Source organism: Vanellus vanellus (assembly GCF_965231255.1).
Source record: "Vanellus vanellus genome assembly, chromosome: 2".
In the NCBI taxonomy this organism is placed as follows: Eukaryota; Metazoa; Chordata; class Aves; order Charadriiformes; family Charadriidae; genus Vanellus; species Vanellus vanellus.
The window spans coordinates 154,453,161-154,468,412 of NC_138906.1; the positions used below are offsets into that span (position 1 = coordinate 154,453,161).

The 15,252-nt window shown below is 37.7% G+C and overlaps 1 protein-coding gene across 1 annotated transcript in view; it reads right to left on the bottom strand.

The window, feature by feature from the left end:
- EIF3H (eukaryotic translation initiation factor 3 subunit H) overlaps positions 1-15,252 on the bottom strand; it is a 90,692-nt gene that overhangs the window by 60,523 nt on the left and 14,917 nt on the right. The window contains exon 2 of the mRNA XM_082499602.1: positions 7,106-7,262. Within this exon, the coding sequence (XP_082355728.1) occupies positions 7,106-7,262 (157 nt within the window). The remainder of the gene's footprint in view (positions 1-7,105; positions 7,263-15,252) is intronic.

Consider the following 15,252-nt stretch of genomic DNA (forward strand, 5'->3'; position numbering starts at 1 on the left):
GAAATAAGCTGCCTAAGAAGATTATCACACGAGCTATCTCCTCTTTCTTAGTTACGTGTGGTAGAATTGGGAAGCGAAGAAAAAAACCTGCAAAACAAGAAAGCTCCTGTTCTGCTTTTAGGATACATACACACACAAAGTCTCCAAATTAAATTCTACCAATCCATATATTTCCTTCGAACACGCAGCACATTTCGGCTGATTTAAGAAGCACAAAAAAAAAAAAAAAAAAAAAAAGAAAAAACCCACAACATTGAGTCGGGAGAGCTGTATTTAATTCAACGCACTTCGTAACATATTCTCGGAATACGTCTGCATCAAAGCCTATATGAACCTTATCAGCTGAAAATCGCGCTTATCCCCCCTCTGCCTGCAGGCCCCGGGTTGGCGCTGGCGGGAGCCGCTGCGCTGGGCAGCACTGCCCTCTAACGGGGGCTCCGCCGAGACCGCCGGCGGCTCCCGCCCGCTGGCCGCAGCCTCACGGAAAGGGCCTTGAAAATTGAGATGAGGATACCTACACGCCTACTCTCCACGTTCCTCTGTTGTAGTTAAAATAATTAAAAGCGCTTTTTCTTCGGACTTCACATTACGAAAATGTACTTTGTGGTGCGTTGCTGTATGTGATACAGACGTACCCGCCCATACGGGGCACTTCAGACTGCGCCGTGAAAAGTAGCCTTTTATCTGAATTCCTACTTCTTTACCCAACAAAGACAAAAACCTCCAGTAGAGATAAGTCTGCACAGTATGAAAACTTACGCAAAACGTTTAACCTGCTGCATTCCTGCTACTCCAATGAACTATTACAATTATGCGAACAGCGTCAATATTGGTTTCCTTTTAGGAAACAGATCAAGAACTCACACCCGTGACAGGTAAAGTACAAAATAACTCCAGTGTGATTAGCGGCTTTATTAAAGAACCTTGATTATGTGATACATCTTATTACATGACAACTAAGCACAGCTAATAACCAACCTCTCTGTCAATCAGTATATTCCAGTATCAGTTCTGGCAACCCACAAAAAAAAACCCAAAACATGTAAGACCAGATAAGACTGTTTTGCTTATTTAACAAGTGACCATCCACCCTTTAATTTATAAAAGAAATTCAGGTGATTTTGGTAATGCTTACCAAGTCTATGGACTATTTTATGAATTTTTTACAACCAAATGATAAAGAAAAAAAAAAAAATCCAACTTACAATTCAATATTCTTTTTACATAAAGCACAAAGTGAAACTTCATAAATGCATGCACAAACCTGATGGGCTTTTGCCAGCATTTAGTAATTGAAAAGTCAACATTTACATAGTATAGCTTTCTTCCTAAATTACTATAGGAACTCATGGAAAACATGGTTGAGGAATTCAGATAAATGGACTATAACTGGAGCCAGAATCAAGGCTGCAATTTAGGAGCTTTTAGGTCATCTGTCCTCACCCTTAGTGAAATAAAACTTAAATCTCATATAACTGGATTTCTGCATTTCATAAACATTCCATTTTCTTACAATAGAAGACAATACACATGACCTTCTCTATTTTTCCCAACCTTTATACCTAAAGAGAATAAACATAAACAAAAAAAAAAAACACAGAAAAAAAAATTGTCAGCTAAAATTGCGTCTGCCTATTCAGAACCCAGTTACAGCATGCTCAAGTTCTGTCCTGCAACAATACAAGATTAATAAAAGATACACCCACAATGACAACCCTTTGACCTACAATACCAGCAGATCTAAAATGGGAATGACTGGAAGTTGTTTTCACAAGAAAAACTGACAAAGTTTAGCCTTGACAGAAGTCTTTGCAGAAAGGAGATGAATCAACACAGCTCGGGGGCTGTGATGTAATGACATCAGGACTTCTACAGCACTACTAGCAAAAGAAATCAATAGTCACATAGTCCATTTGGCCCATATAAGTATATATGTACTGTCTGGGAGATTCTGGTTTGAGTATACAGAGTTTTCAGGCACCTTAGGGGTTCATACTACCTCTCCAGTTGTACTCACAAGGCTGTTTGTGAAGCTACGCTATTAGCTTAATAAAATAAAAAAAAAAAAAAAAACATAACTCCAGAAGACAGTAGCCTTTTTTATTAAGACGCTTTTTAAAACGCCAAAACGATCCACTGAACACCACCACACCAATGCACAGAGACACCTTATGCTGGAAAGAGTAAGAACTCATGTGACTTTGGTCTTGAAGCCCCGATAATGTCAAAGCAGTGCAGCAGACCGCGGGCTTCACTTCAAGAAACACACCCTCAAGAACGAGTCCTCCAACCAAACAGGAAGGGCCTTAACACAGCCAACACTCACTTCATTCTCACTGCAGCAGGCAACGGTTCCAAAATCACACACTCCGTTCATTGCCTTATCTTAAGTTAACTTTTCTAAGCATGTTCTTTCTAGCTACCTGAAGCCTCTGCTTCTGCAAGGATGACATATTGCAGGTCACTGGAGTGGCGACATTGGAGATCAGGCTCAGCAGTATGAACTGCTGCCACCTCTGGACGATTAAAACCCAGAAAAAGTACTACATAGGAGCTATGACATGTTTGTACATATGCAAGTGCATTCATTCAAGGCTAAATCAAAGCCACAAACAAAGAAAATGGTGCTTTTGTGGAAATGTTGCACTATATCATTTCTAGTTGTTACCGAGTGATGATACAACTAAATAACAAGCTACAGCACAGAAAAATACAGGTATTAGAATCTTTAATCATCTAGATACTTCTAACCTGAAAATTGAAAAACAAAAATTAACCTTCTCAGGTGAGAAAGTAAAAATCATGTTGGGGAGCGGGGGGCCTGGGAAGGAGAAGGCGGCATCACCTTTTCATCGAAGCATTTCAGAGGGAATCTAATGAAAACTCTGCACAGTTGTAAAAGAAGAAAAAGTTATGACCTTCTAGAACTTATTTTGATGTATAATTATATAACTGTCTCGAAATTTCTATTGGCATAATTACCACAGCACTTAATTTATTATCTCACCTTTGTAAGTAAGGCACTAAAATATATCAGATTGAAATAATATGTTTCGAAATACCTTATCAAAATAATGTCTCACAAGACCTATACTATATTTTTAACTGTTGCGTTCCATGAAAGGAATATAAATTTCCTTTAAACAGGGAGAAGAGCTACTCAATGAATAGCATTAAAGATAAAAACAATGAAGTGCAAAGGCCTGAACTTAAAGTGTCGCTTAGAGACACTATTTATAGTCAAGAATAATACATTTACTTCTTAGGAAGAAAATACACTTCATGCATTACACCTTTCTTGTAAACTTTAACGGAAAGAAAGCAAAACCATGCTCAGATAAAAGCTTGGAAGTGCCCTAAAGTGAAAGGAATTCTCAGAAAACTACCCTCTCAAAGACAAGTTGGGGTACTGCACCATTTCACAGAACTGCCTAAGCCAAAAATCCTTACAGCAAAAATCTGATTTTCCCTAAACAAGAGCTGAATCCATTGGGTGGAAGATGGGAGGGGCGGGGGCACAGGAATAGTGGTTCTACTATGGTTCAGTTAGCTGAAAGTATCTTCTTTAATTTTAAGATCTGTGTTTTGAGAAATAAAATTCAATACCTCTGGGGATTTAAGTGCACTAGTAACAAGGAAAACAGTTATCTGAAAAGCAAAATGCCTGCCCAGAAGTCCAGAGAGTAGCCCCAAAACATCAAACATTCGTGTTGAAGCATCTTTTGCTAAAGACTCAACAACACGCCCGTGTTCTGCAATTTTCCTCCATTAGCTCACACATCATCAACTAAACATCATCTACAGATTTCTAACACAACCCTCCCACCCCCTCCAAAAATCTTGCACTGCAGCAGGCCAACCTAGGTGTTTAAGACTTCCCTGACAGGAAAGTCTTAGCAAAAAATTACACTTTGTCAAAAAAAAAAAAGCATAGGAAGACGACACTGCAGGAGAAACTTTCCAAGATGAAAAACACCTGTGGATTTGTAAATGGTAGACAGTCCTCCCAGATTTATAATAAGAATTACTTGAAGCTAAAAAAACCTCTCATGTTTTCTGTAGTTTCTAGAAATAATCTAATTCAAACTGCACTAAAAAAATGTTCCTGCACTAAAAGATCAAGTTTGGGTATGTTTTTTTCAAAATCAAAAATTTCATTTTTGAAAGAATTCTGCTCCAGCAAATAGTCAAAACCTACTATTATCTCAGGCATCAGCAGCAAGAGACAAAATGGCACCATAACAAAAGCGTATCTGAAGAAATGGTTGCTGCTAACAAGTCAGAAATACATCTTTATCAAACCAATCCTTAAATGTTATGCATACCTATTTCGAGTTCAAATTAAGGATATTTTCTTAGCACCCTCAAAAACGTGTTTTATGTTAGATTTGCTCAGTTTAAAAAAGGAAAACATCAGCTTAAATGTCTTTTGCCAATTATCCAACAGTTTTTTTGTTCAAATATCACGCTCCTGTACATAAGCTCGATTCTCTTAACGATCACCTCAAGACCACAAGGCAAATGAGTATTTTTCAAATGACCTGTTCCTCGAGCTCCGGCAAAATGATACAGAAGAAATTATTTTTTGGGGGTGCATTCATTCAATTCTCAGCACAGCAGATTAGGAGTTTGCCAACAGATAACTGCACCACGGTTGGTCCCCGTTTCGTCCCCTCAGGAGAAGGGTACCTGGGATAGTGTGGCCCTTCAGCCAGTGCAACAGTCCCTGCAGTAACATAAGGTCAAGTATGATCAAAGTCCGCGAAGACATGCTTTCTGCAGGCCCAGAAACTTGGAATCTCAGTAGGATTGTTCCTATGCCAGAATCTTAGACAAGGAGGGGGAAAACAATTATATATACACACGCACACACTAAGCAAGAAGAAGAGACAATACAATGTTATTCTGACCAAAGAGAACACCCATTCTGGGTGATGGAGGCACTGAAGTGCCATGACCCTTATTCTTTTCTTCCATATCTCTGGGCCTGAATTTGTGCAAATACATAAAGCCACCTGTGATACTAATGTAACATACAACTCTTAAGGGGAGGGAGGTGCCTTGTTTGGCTTGGGTTTTAGCACCCTGAATTTTAAGGTTCTGGCATATAACAAGAGATTTTTCTGCTGGAGTATCTGTATCTTAAAGAAAGAAGAATCATCTGAAAATCTGGCCAGATGCTTGCACAGGCGGGGGGGGGCGTCAGTCTCTTCTCCCAAGTAACAAGCGATAGGACAAAAGGAGACCGCCTCAGGTTGCACCTGGGGAGGTTTAGATTGGATATTAGGAAAAATTTCTTCATTGAAAGGGTTGTCAAGCACTGGTACAGGCTGCCTAGGGAAATGGTGGAGTCACCATCCCTGGAGATGTGTATATGTGGCTCTGAGGGACACAGTTTAGGGGTGGACTTGGCAGTGTTAGGTTTACAGTTGGACTCGATCATCTTAAAAGTCTTTTCCAACCTAAATGATTCTATGATTCAGCACAGGCAAACTCCAAATTCCCTGTCACTGCTAGAGGCATGCGCTAGTGTCACTGTGATAGGTTCACTTTCCACTCTGGCTAGAGTTTGTTCTTTCTGTGCCTGGAGCACATGAACAGAAGGTCAACAAGCCGAGGGAAGATCCACAAGCACTACCTTTTGCACCTTACTTAATGCCAGGATTATTGCCTACTTGCTAAAAAGGGAAAAAGAAAGACTGGTAACAAGAGTCACTTTCTTGGAATAAAGTTTCTTCCAAGCAGAAACAGTTTAACCTTGCATACAAGATCACAGGCTTACAGCTTCAGCATGGTAGTCATCTACAGTGAGATGAATCCATCTCGGAAACTATGACACTCATTTGACTCTTTGCTTGCCTATCAGCTACACGGAAACAATTTGACTATTTTCTACAGGAAAAGAAAATGAAGTATGAGCTCCAATTAAAAATTTGATTACTCCAATCCTTTGAAGAGCTCCAGAAGAGAAGGAACCTTTAAAACATCTTTTAGGCTTTAATAAAATATAGTCCTGACTCAAGCATCATATTAAAACAGGACAATTAAGATTCCCTTGTGTTTTGCACTTCTGTTTTTCCATATAGCAAATTGTATAATCCCACAACAGAAGTAATAAACAGCCAAGAACCTTACCAGCTTGCAAAGAATTCTTAAAATGACCTCTGTTTCAAAGGCAGAGTCAAGGATTCTCTTATAATAAGATAAAATATTAATTTAATAGTAACTAACCTCATTATAAGCAAGAAAAAGCAGTTTATACTTTAAGTAATCTTGCTTATACTGAATTATCAAAATTTGATAGACTCAAGCTTCCAAACACAACTACTTTGACTACATTGCACCTTTAGTTACTCTTGAAGTTAAACTGTCTCTCTTTAAGCCCTAACAAAGAAGCGTTTCTACTAGTATCATTAAACACACACACATATATATCACCAGGATTAGAATTCTAAGCCTTTCGGGTTGACTGTATAAGTTTTATACCATTCTATATCAAGCCAATTATACTGACTTACAGTGGCAATAACAAAACATTACTAGGACCAGCAAGGAAACGCCAAGACAGATAGAAACCACTGATGCTACTTCTAGCTCACTTGGAGAAGCAAAAATATCACCCAGATTTCAAGTTAACCAGTGCCTCTTAACGTTACAAAGCTCTGCTCGCCAGGCTTTCATTGAGTACTTAACACATACAAATAAATCTACAGAGAGGCAATCTATATGCCTGACTACATGTATGTATATATACATGCACATATGTATAATACACATTTAGCCATCTTCATAACAAGCTTTAAAGTCTGTATGAATTACAGACTGGAAACTTATGTAAATTCCTGTGTGGACAGTCTTACTCTAAAATAAGTCTGTCCATATAATACAGTATTTATCCCTATAACTTTCCTTACATAGACAAGATTTCAGTTAGATATGCAGAATGGCATTGTGAGGAACCCATCAACAACCTCAAGTCAAATAAAAAGACTCTCTGATCACATACAAGCTTCTGGTCACTGTGGAAAAATAAATAAAAATCCTTTTTTGTGCACATGTTTGTTTTGTTTTTAACCCTAAAGTTTTACAAAACTGTAACCATTACCTTCATCGAAGTCTGCATCATCTTCTGTATGCTGAGGGAAAGGGAAGCAGTTTGTGATTTCAAGTCTGTCATCCACCACAAGACCCAGCAGCACTCCTTGGACCACTTCATTCCCCTGTCCTTCTTCTTGGTAATGTTTAATGATCTTTAACACAACCTAGAACACAAAGACAAGAAAATCATATTATGCAATGGGGTTTTTTTTGTCCTCAAACTATATATTTGGAATTTTTCAATTGTTGAAGTGTTGCACAAATTAGACCTGCAAACCAAGTGAGCTACTGGCTTATACACCAGCAATCTTAATACAGGTTGAAGAACTGGAAGCCATCCTAGTATTACAGAAGAATTAAAAAAGATCATTAAATTAACAGTCAAAATGCAGTTCTAAACCAATTTTCTGCAACATCCTTCTAAAATGAAATATTGATCTTTTTTACTTTACCTTGTTGCTGTAACTGTTAAAAGCTATCTTGTAGGGGCAAGAAGCTCCCTCCTGAGGGAAACATTGCACAAGAAACTATCAAAACACCTTGAAAGTAACTATGCAGAAACTGGTAGGAAACCTTTAAAAGCCACAAAATGCATCAAATTAACCTTCAAAATTACATCTCATTGCAGTTTTATTTGAGATGATAATGTAATTTATATTTTGTAAACTATGTGTCACAGGATATTTAAGAATAATGAATGACAGAAGAAAGAAAAAAAGGAGCACAAATTACTCAGCATATTTTTAATAATGGAATTCTCACTTCCTTCCCTAAATCTGAACTCCACAATGAATAATTCCCAGGAGACAATACTGTAAATTGGAACAGTATGAACAAAACCACTCAAAATATCCAACCATTTGCCAGAAACACTTTACACTTAAGTAAAATTTTATGCTTAACAACAAGAACCAGAACAAGATAAGACACTAACCACAATCACAGACTTGAAAGAACTTATACTTTGTCCAGCACAAGCGGGTTTTATTTCACTAAATCCTAATCCATCCAAGCAAAATGCACCAGAAAATGTCTGATGAATATGTTGTCATTAAAGCAATAGTACTTTAATGTCTGCTGGCAAACAGACTCATGTAATGGATTTCAGCTCAACCACCCCGAGAATGGATTTTGTACAAATACTGGTATTTAGTGAACATTCTACAGGGGGAAAAAAAAACAAGAAGTTAAGCCCATATTTACACATCAAGAACATCTATTTGTCCCTAGCTTTTCCCTTGGCTGTTTAGCAGAACTTTATGTCACAGTTTTAAAAATACCACTAAACAAATTAAAGTGCCACAATATAGGTTAAATGGAAGAAAAATGTGACTAGAAAATAAATTCTTTATAAACACATTGGCTACTTGGGGTAAAATGGGAAAACAAGAGCTTCATATATAGCCTGCTCGTGAGGTGGAAGGCCAATGGAAAATAAATACCTTTTTCCAACTAAGTTGGATACAAGTATGGAACAGGACTAACACACACTGATTCTTTGTTTATGCACAATACCATTTCTGCTTTCTCTTGCATCCAGGTACACTCGCACTGAAGCCTCTCAAGTCACTGTTTCACCCCAATACACATTCACATGTCCCTCGAGTCCCTTGAGGCCATACCTTTTTATCCAATTTGTTAAAAAGAAGCCTACAGAGCAGAGAGGCAATGAGATACTTTGGCTATATAAAACTCATTTCACAGGAAAACAGTAAGGAAATTATGATTAGAGGGCAGTGAAGTAGAATTTAACAACGCTGAAAGCAGTACAGCAAACACCAGTTCGAGATCACCTAGACGTAGAGGATGGATGCCAGCCAGCATATAAATAATATTCAGCTTGCATCTAGTGTGAAGTTAAGTTTTATCAAGCATTTGCCATAAGCACTGTTTTCTACAATCAAAGAATCCATAACTAACTGGACAGATTACAGCACAGCACGCTCCCTGCTTATTGAGCAACTATTCTCAACATCTTCACTGTCTTGTAAGCTTCACCTTTTTCCAGTATTTTTCTCCTCATTTGCTCTTAAGTTTTCTATACACATTGACTGTCCCTGTTACTGTGAATCCTGGTTGCCTATTGACTCTGTTCCAGGAGCATTTGAGATACGATGCCAATTTTAATCGCAGCATTTCTGACGACAACTGCTCACAGAAAACAGCCACAAATGAGAAGAGCATGGGCTGTCATTGAGTACCAATGATTTTTCAGGGAGATAAAACTAGGGAGTTCAAAACTCTTAAATGCTAACCAAACACCCAATGAAGTAATAACATACATTAGTTAAGCCTGCAGTTTTCAATCTCCATCCTGAAGACCACAGCAGATATTATCCTGGGAGGCAGAGAGCCCAGTTTAGGCCTACCTGCAGTCTTGTTTTCTAACGGAGCCTGAGAAAGGTAGCAGAGAAGGTCATGAACTCACTACTCTCAGTTTCACACCCGTTAGCAAGCTGCAGAACTTCAGGTTTATGACTGCACTGGAAAATACATTAGCTACTGAATCATTTGTAAAACATAAATGAACAAGTCTGAGAAATGCATCCAATGACACATGATTCTTGTTTTCCTTTTGTTCTTTGTTCTGGAGAGTTTTACTTACTGCATAAGACATAAGTCTTTAGTATAGCAGGATCCTAAACTTGGATTGAAAAACTTGCCATCAAAATACTCCCATATGACCAAGAGGAAAACATGCACTGGACCTTGTGTTTCAGTACTAAAAACAGACCTTCAAGTGTAAAGTAGAACTACTTTTCTAGAGATAACAAGACCAGTTTCAAACATTTAAAATATCGTTTCCATCTGTTTGCTAGTCTACATACAGCAGGAAGAGCTGATCACTACACAAACAACAATGCCATGACATTTTCTGATTTGACTGAATAAAACAATACTTTGTATTGAATAATACCCACACACTCCCCCAAAAATTGAACACTAACTTGTATCTAGACATTTCCCAAAAAAGATGTTATGTTTATGAAGCATCAGAACAGAATCAGAATAGTTTTATTGGTCTGAAAATAAACATAAGTAGTGTTAACATAAATAATGCAAGTAACAGCACATTAAGAAATACAAATCATTTTTTCCAAATGACACAGGAAAAAAAAATCCCGGCGAAATCTAAATGAACACCTGAATATCCCATCTTTCATCCAATGCTGATTCACTTTCCAAACACTAATTGTCAATCCCCATCTACCTATTAATCTAATAAGAGATACTGCCTCTTTGTACAAACTGTCATTGTTTTTAAATACCCTTAGACCCTTCACTGCTACATCATTCCTACGTGAAATTAACAGTAACGAAACCACACTTCAACTGTTATTGTTATTTAAGTAATGCAGCTGGCCAACCAGGAGAGTCTATGTACTCAAGTAGAAAACCCATCAAGTAATTTGACTTGCTGTTAAAAAAAAAAAAAAAAAACACCACACCAAAACACACACACAGATTTCTAAATTCTAATACCTCTGAACACACAAGTCAACGATCATATACAGCTTGATTTAGTATGTAAGAAATATTTAGGTACCCAAAGACTCTTTATAAAAGGATAACTACTAAATAAAACTCAAGAGTCCCTCGGCCTTCCAAATTTAGTGTTCAAAATACCAAAGCAATTTAATCACTTGGAGTAGCCATTTGTCAGACTTTAATGGCCATTAATCCTCAATTAACAAAAAACAAGACAAAAATAAAGCTTGCAGTTCAGCAGCGTTTCTAATCTTTAAGTCTTCAAAGCACTGCTCAAACATTAAGAATGAAGTCATACTACAAAAAAGAACCATTCTGAAACTATTAAAAACTTCAAAGATACAGAATTTAGTTGTAGGAGTATAAAGCCAAATTTTAATTTTGGCTACATCCTGACAACACAGCTGTTAATTTCAGAAGTTTGTATCTCATTACAGACATACCTATAACACGTACCATCAGCTGAAGTATCGTAAGCCTTTGGGGGGTCCTGGGAATATTCCACTGTAAGGACACAAATATGCCAAGATGCACATTTCTGTATTTCTCTAGAGTGACAACAGCAAATCAAAGCACTGAAGACTCACTTATGAACATGTTCCAGAGAGCTGAAAGCCACCACACTGAAACCAGATTTCCAGTACCTGTGCTGTGTCTTACGGACGCAGTATCAAACAAGAGAGAGCTTCTGTTGGTCCACTGGATACATGATGTCACAAGCTGATTTACAGTCTTAAATCAAGTATTTAAATCTTTTTGAATGCTTAACATTTTTTCCCCACCAAAGAAAGCTTTGTCGGCACAACCACTAGCACCAGTTGCCAGCATCTGGGGAGAGGATGGGGAGAGAGTGTAAATAACACTGTGTTATGTAGCTGTTTTCAAACCAACCATAACCGACATGGGCATCAAATGCGGAAGATGCCACGACACCACATCCTCTCGATCTTTAACACGAGTGAAACTGATCGGTATTAGGCTTGGCGAGAGTCTTGAAAGCTATTACTGCTAATAGTGTCTGATATATTTTGAATATATCCGTGTCACATATGGAGCCTTCTCCATATGAATTCTTAAAACTCAAACCATGAACTTTTTCATTTAAGCATTACAGCATGAGCAATTTTACTTAAACTCCTAGCACAGACAAAGTTCAAGAGAGAACTGTTAATGTAGTTTTACAAATGGATAGATCTCAACCACGATTGCTAACTACTCATGCAATTGAGTTTGAATTATGCTAAATTCAAGGATGCCTAGAATCAAGACATCTACCTGATATACATAAAATGTATATATGGCACCTCTGGAATAAAGGAGAGTTAGTTAATTTATTTAATACTATCCAAAAAGAAAAACATACCAAACTTTACACATCAAATTTTATACTAATTTAGTGCCCTGCCTGCTTCCCCAGGTCACACTACACGAAAAGCTAATCTAAAAGCTGCATTGTGATGAAACATAACCAGTTATCTACACAAAAATGGAATTTAATTAAACTGTTCGGCAATCCTCAGGTAAGCATGGAATGGTTTTGTTTTTAAACAAAGACTTGGAAAAAAAAAAAAACAGAGAAAACTAGAGCAAGATACAGTGAAACATGGGCAATGTTAACATTTTTTTAATAGTTCCAGATGAGGTGGGGTGAGGATTGAGGGGGGGCCTAGGGATTTTTGGGTTTTTGTTGGTGTGGGGGATTTTTTGGTGGGGTTCGGCATGGGGGTTTTTTTGGGGGGGTGCTTCTTTCTGTTTAGGTTTTGGGGATTGGGGTTTTTATTTTGGGTTTGTTTGTTTTGATTTTGGTTTTGGTTTTTTTTGTTATACATACACTGCAAATAAATGCTTATCCTACACTTACAAAAGACAAGTTCTGGAAGCTGACCAAGCAAAAAGTTGCCTTAAGCTGATTTGTCTCCTGGCCATAGCACTACTTGATAAGACAGTAACAGTGTCTCTCAACTTTCCTGCCAGGAGAAAAGGAACTCTGAAGTAAATTAAAGATACCACTGCAACGGTTAAGAGTAAGAAAACATATGTCTAATACACATAACGCTCTCTTCTGGATGATTAAGGAGACAGATGTTTACATACTCACATAAATTCCAACTTAATCAGTATAGTCCACAGAAACGTTCTAGAAAGCACTGACAGATACCGCATTGAAAGCGAAAATCAACTGGTTGATACCCTTGTCTTTTAGGTGTCGGATATGAAGCTTCATGACACAAGACTGCCACCACATAAAGTCATGCCATGAGGTGAACTGAAGATTAGAGGTGAAACTGACTTTTCCATGTTATACTAATCTTGAGAAATATGACAATCTCTACTGACAATCAAACCCTGAATTCACTTAAATGCATATTCTAGATCATCTGCAGAGATTTTTTTATTTTTTTCTAGATTCTCTTACTCAACAGTGCTGATTTTTTGACCATTCCTGACATGATTGAAGTCTAAACATTTATTCTTTTCTACCTCACGCTTAACTTTGGAATAAAAGCTCTTAGAACTTAGACCAATTTTATCTTAGGAGAAGTAAAAAAAAATTACTGTTTTCCATTAAGACCTTCAACATGTTAAAGTAATTGTTTTGACAGGTATCTTCAATCCTAACTATGATTGGTGGCCAAAAAAAAAAAAAAAAAAGGTATTTTAATTCCCTCACAGGTGATCAGTAAAATACTTAATCTGAACATACTGTACAAAATCTAAGGCCAAAAGGACAAGACTGAGTAGACCTAAAAACCAAGAGAACTTTAAAAAATGTTGTTTCTGAACAGCAAGTTCAGAAATAACGAGTCTTAGCCCTCACTATTCTGTCTAGCAAGTATAATACTCATCCTTTGGACAGAAGGCCTCAAACGCCCCACAATGTTTTACCTTTAACTTGACTGGCTAGAGCCCTAACACCAACATTTACAAAGCCTTTGAAAAAACACTTCTTGGAATAGTAAGCTTACATTTTATGTCACTCATCAGCTAATAAACACCAGATGTTAAAATCTTATTTCTGAACTTGGCCAGAAATTTGGGGCTTAAAAGCAATAATTATATAGGAGGCATAAGAGAATGATGCAGGCCATTTCATACCATCTCAATCAGGTGCAAATATCAAAATCTCTTTTTGACATGAGAGTGGAAGTTTCCTGGAGCTGAGCCTAAACTCAAGTATTACGAACAACGCATACTGATCCGAGGTGGGCCTCAAGCAGGGGATACTACGTATATTTTCACACAGAAATTATAAGTCACAGGATTCTGTTGGTTTTGTCTCATGTACCAAATAATTTTTGAAATCCACATTAAACTGAATGGAAAATATTCCATCTTGAACTGTAGGGCTTTTTCTTTGGAGGGGGGAAGAGATGTTACATGGTCCTGTATTATTTGAATACTTTTGAGTATGAGGAAGCATATGAAAAGCATTCAAAGCTTTTTGTTCCCTGTGTGACTTATTACATCAGTTGGTACCATATCACTTGCTTAGTTTGCAAACCTCAAGATTTCAGATCATTTAAGTACAAAAGGGAATATCAGTAACCTCCAAAAAGGAGTGCAGCTCCACAATACGTATGTTAGGGTGAAGAAAACTACTCAAATCATAACAGATTATTGACTTAACATCAATATTTTCAGTCACTTTTACTTGGTTTAGGAACCCCATCACCCTGTAATTACAGGAATCTTGATGGTTTTCTGTATTACCTCCTGCCTCATAAAGTGCTTATAGCCATCTAACACTACACTTCCCTGGGCGTTTTGTTTTGTTTTTTTTTTTCCAACGGGACAAAGAAGGTGATAATATCCACACATAGCATTACACTAGATGGAATATACCTTGTCACTTTACCTCAGTAAGCGGCTGACTCAAAGCACAACTCAGTCAGTGACAGGTCAAGCAGCATTTTATCACTCCTTCCTGAACACTAACCAGTTATATGCAGTCTTTGGGACACTGCTGGAAAAGCTGGACATTGCTCACCCTGAAGCTCAGTCTAGAAAATGTAGACATGCAGCTCCTTTTTCATTTTCTGGAACTGCTACACAGATTATGTGTATCTCAGCAACACGTTCAACGCAAACTGAATACAAAGCTTTAACCACCACCAGGTAATGCCCCATATAAAATAAGTATACACTCTTCCAGTTGGTTTGTTATTTCTCTATTAGAGAAGAGCTACTTCCAAACCGCTGCGATTCAAGAGCTCTAGAATTTCCCTTCAAGAGGGAAACCCAGTCTGACAAGAACAGGGCCTTCCTCTATGGCGATGCAGCCTGCCTGCGCCTTCCAGCCAAGCTGGTCGTGCACGCAGGGCAAGCCCAGGCTCCCTATGGACGCTTCCAAGGGACTGACACATATGCTGTATTTACTGGAAGCACACCCAGATGCTGTACATATGGCTTAGCTTCTCGTTCTACTACTGGGACACTTCAAATGCTGTAGAGATTTAAAAAAAAAACAAAGCCTATTAAAAAAAAAAAAAATCACTGATTTTATATAAAACCAGACAGAACCTGCAACAAACCATTGGTAAATATCTCATCTAAAATATAAAATGAAAAAGATTTTGCTACTGACATAAGTAGGTAGGTGGAATTCAGCTTGAAGAATGGAAACAGTACAGACACTAAGCCTGTTTCTATACAAATACAACATTA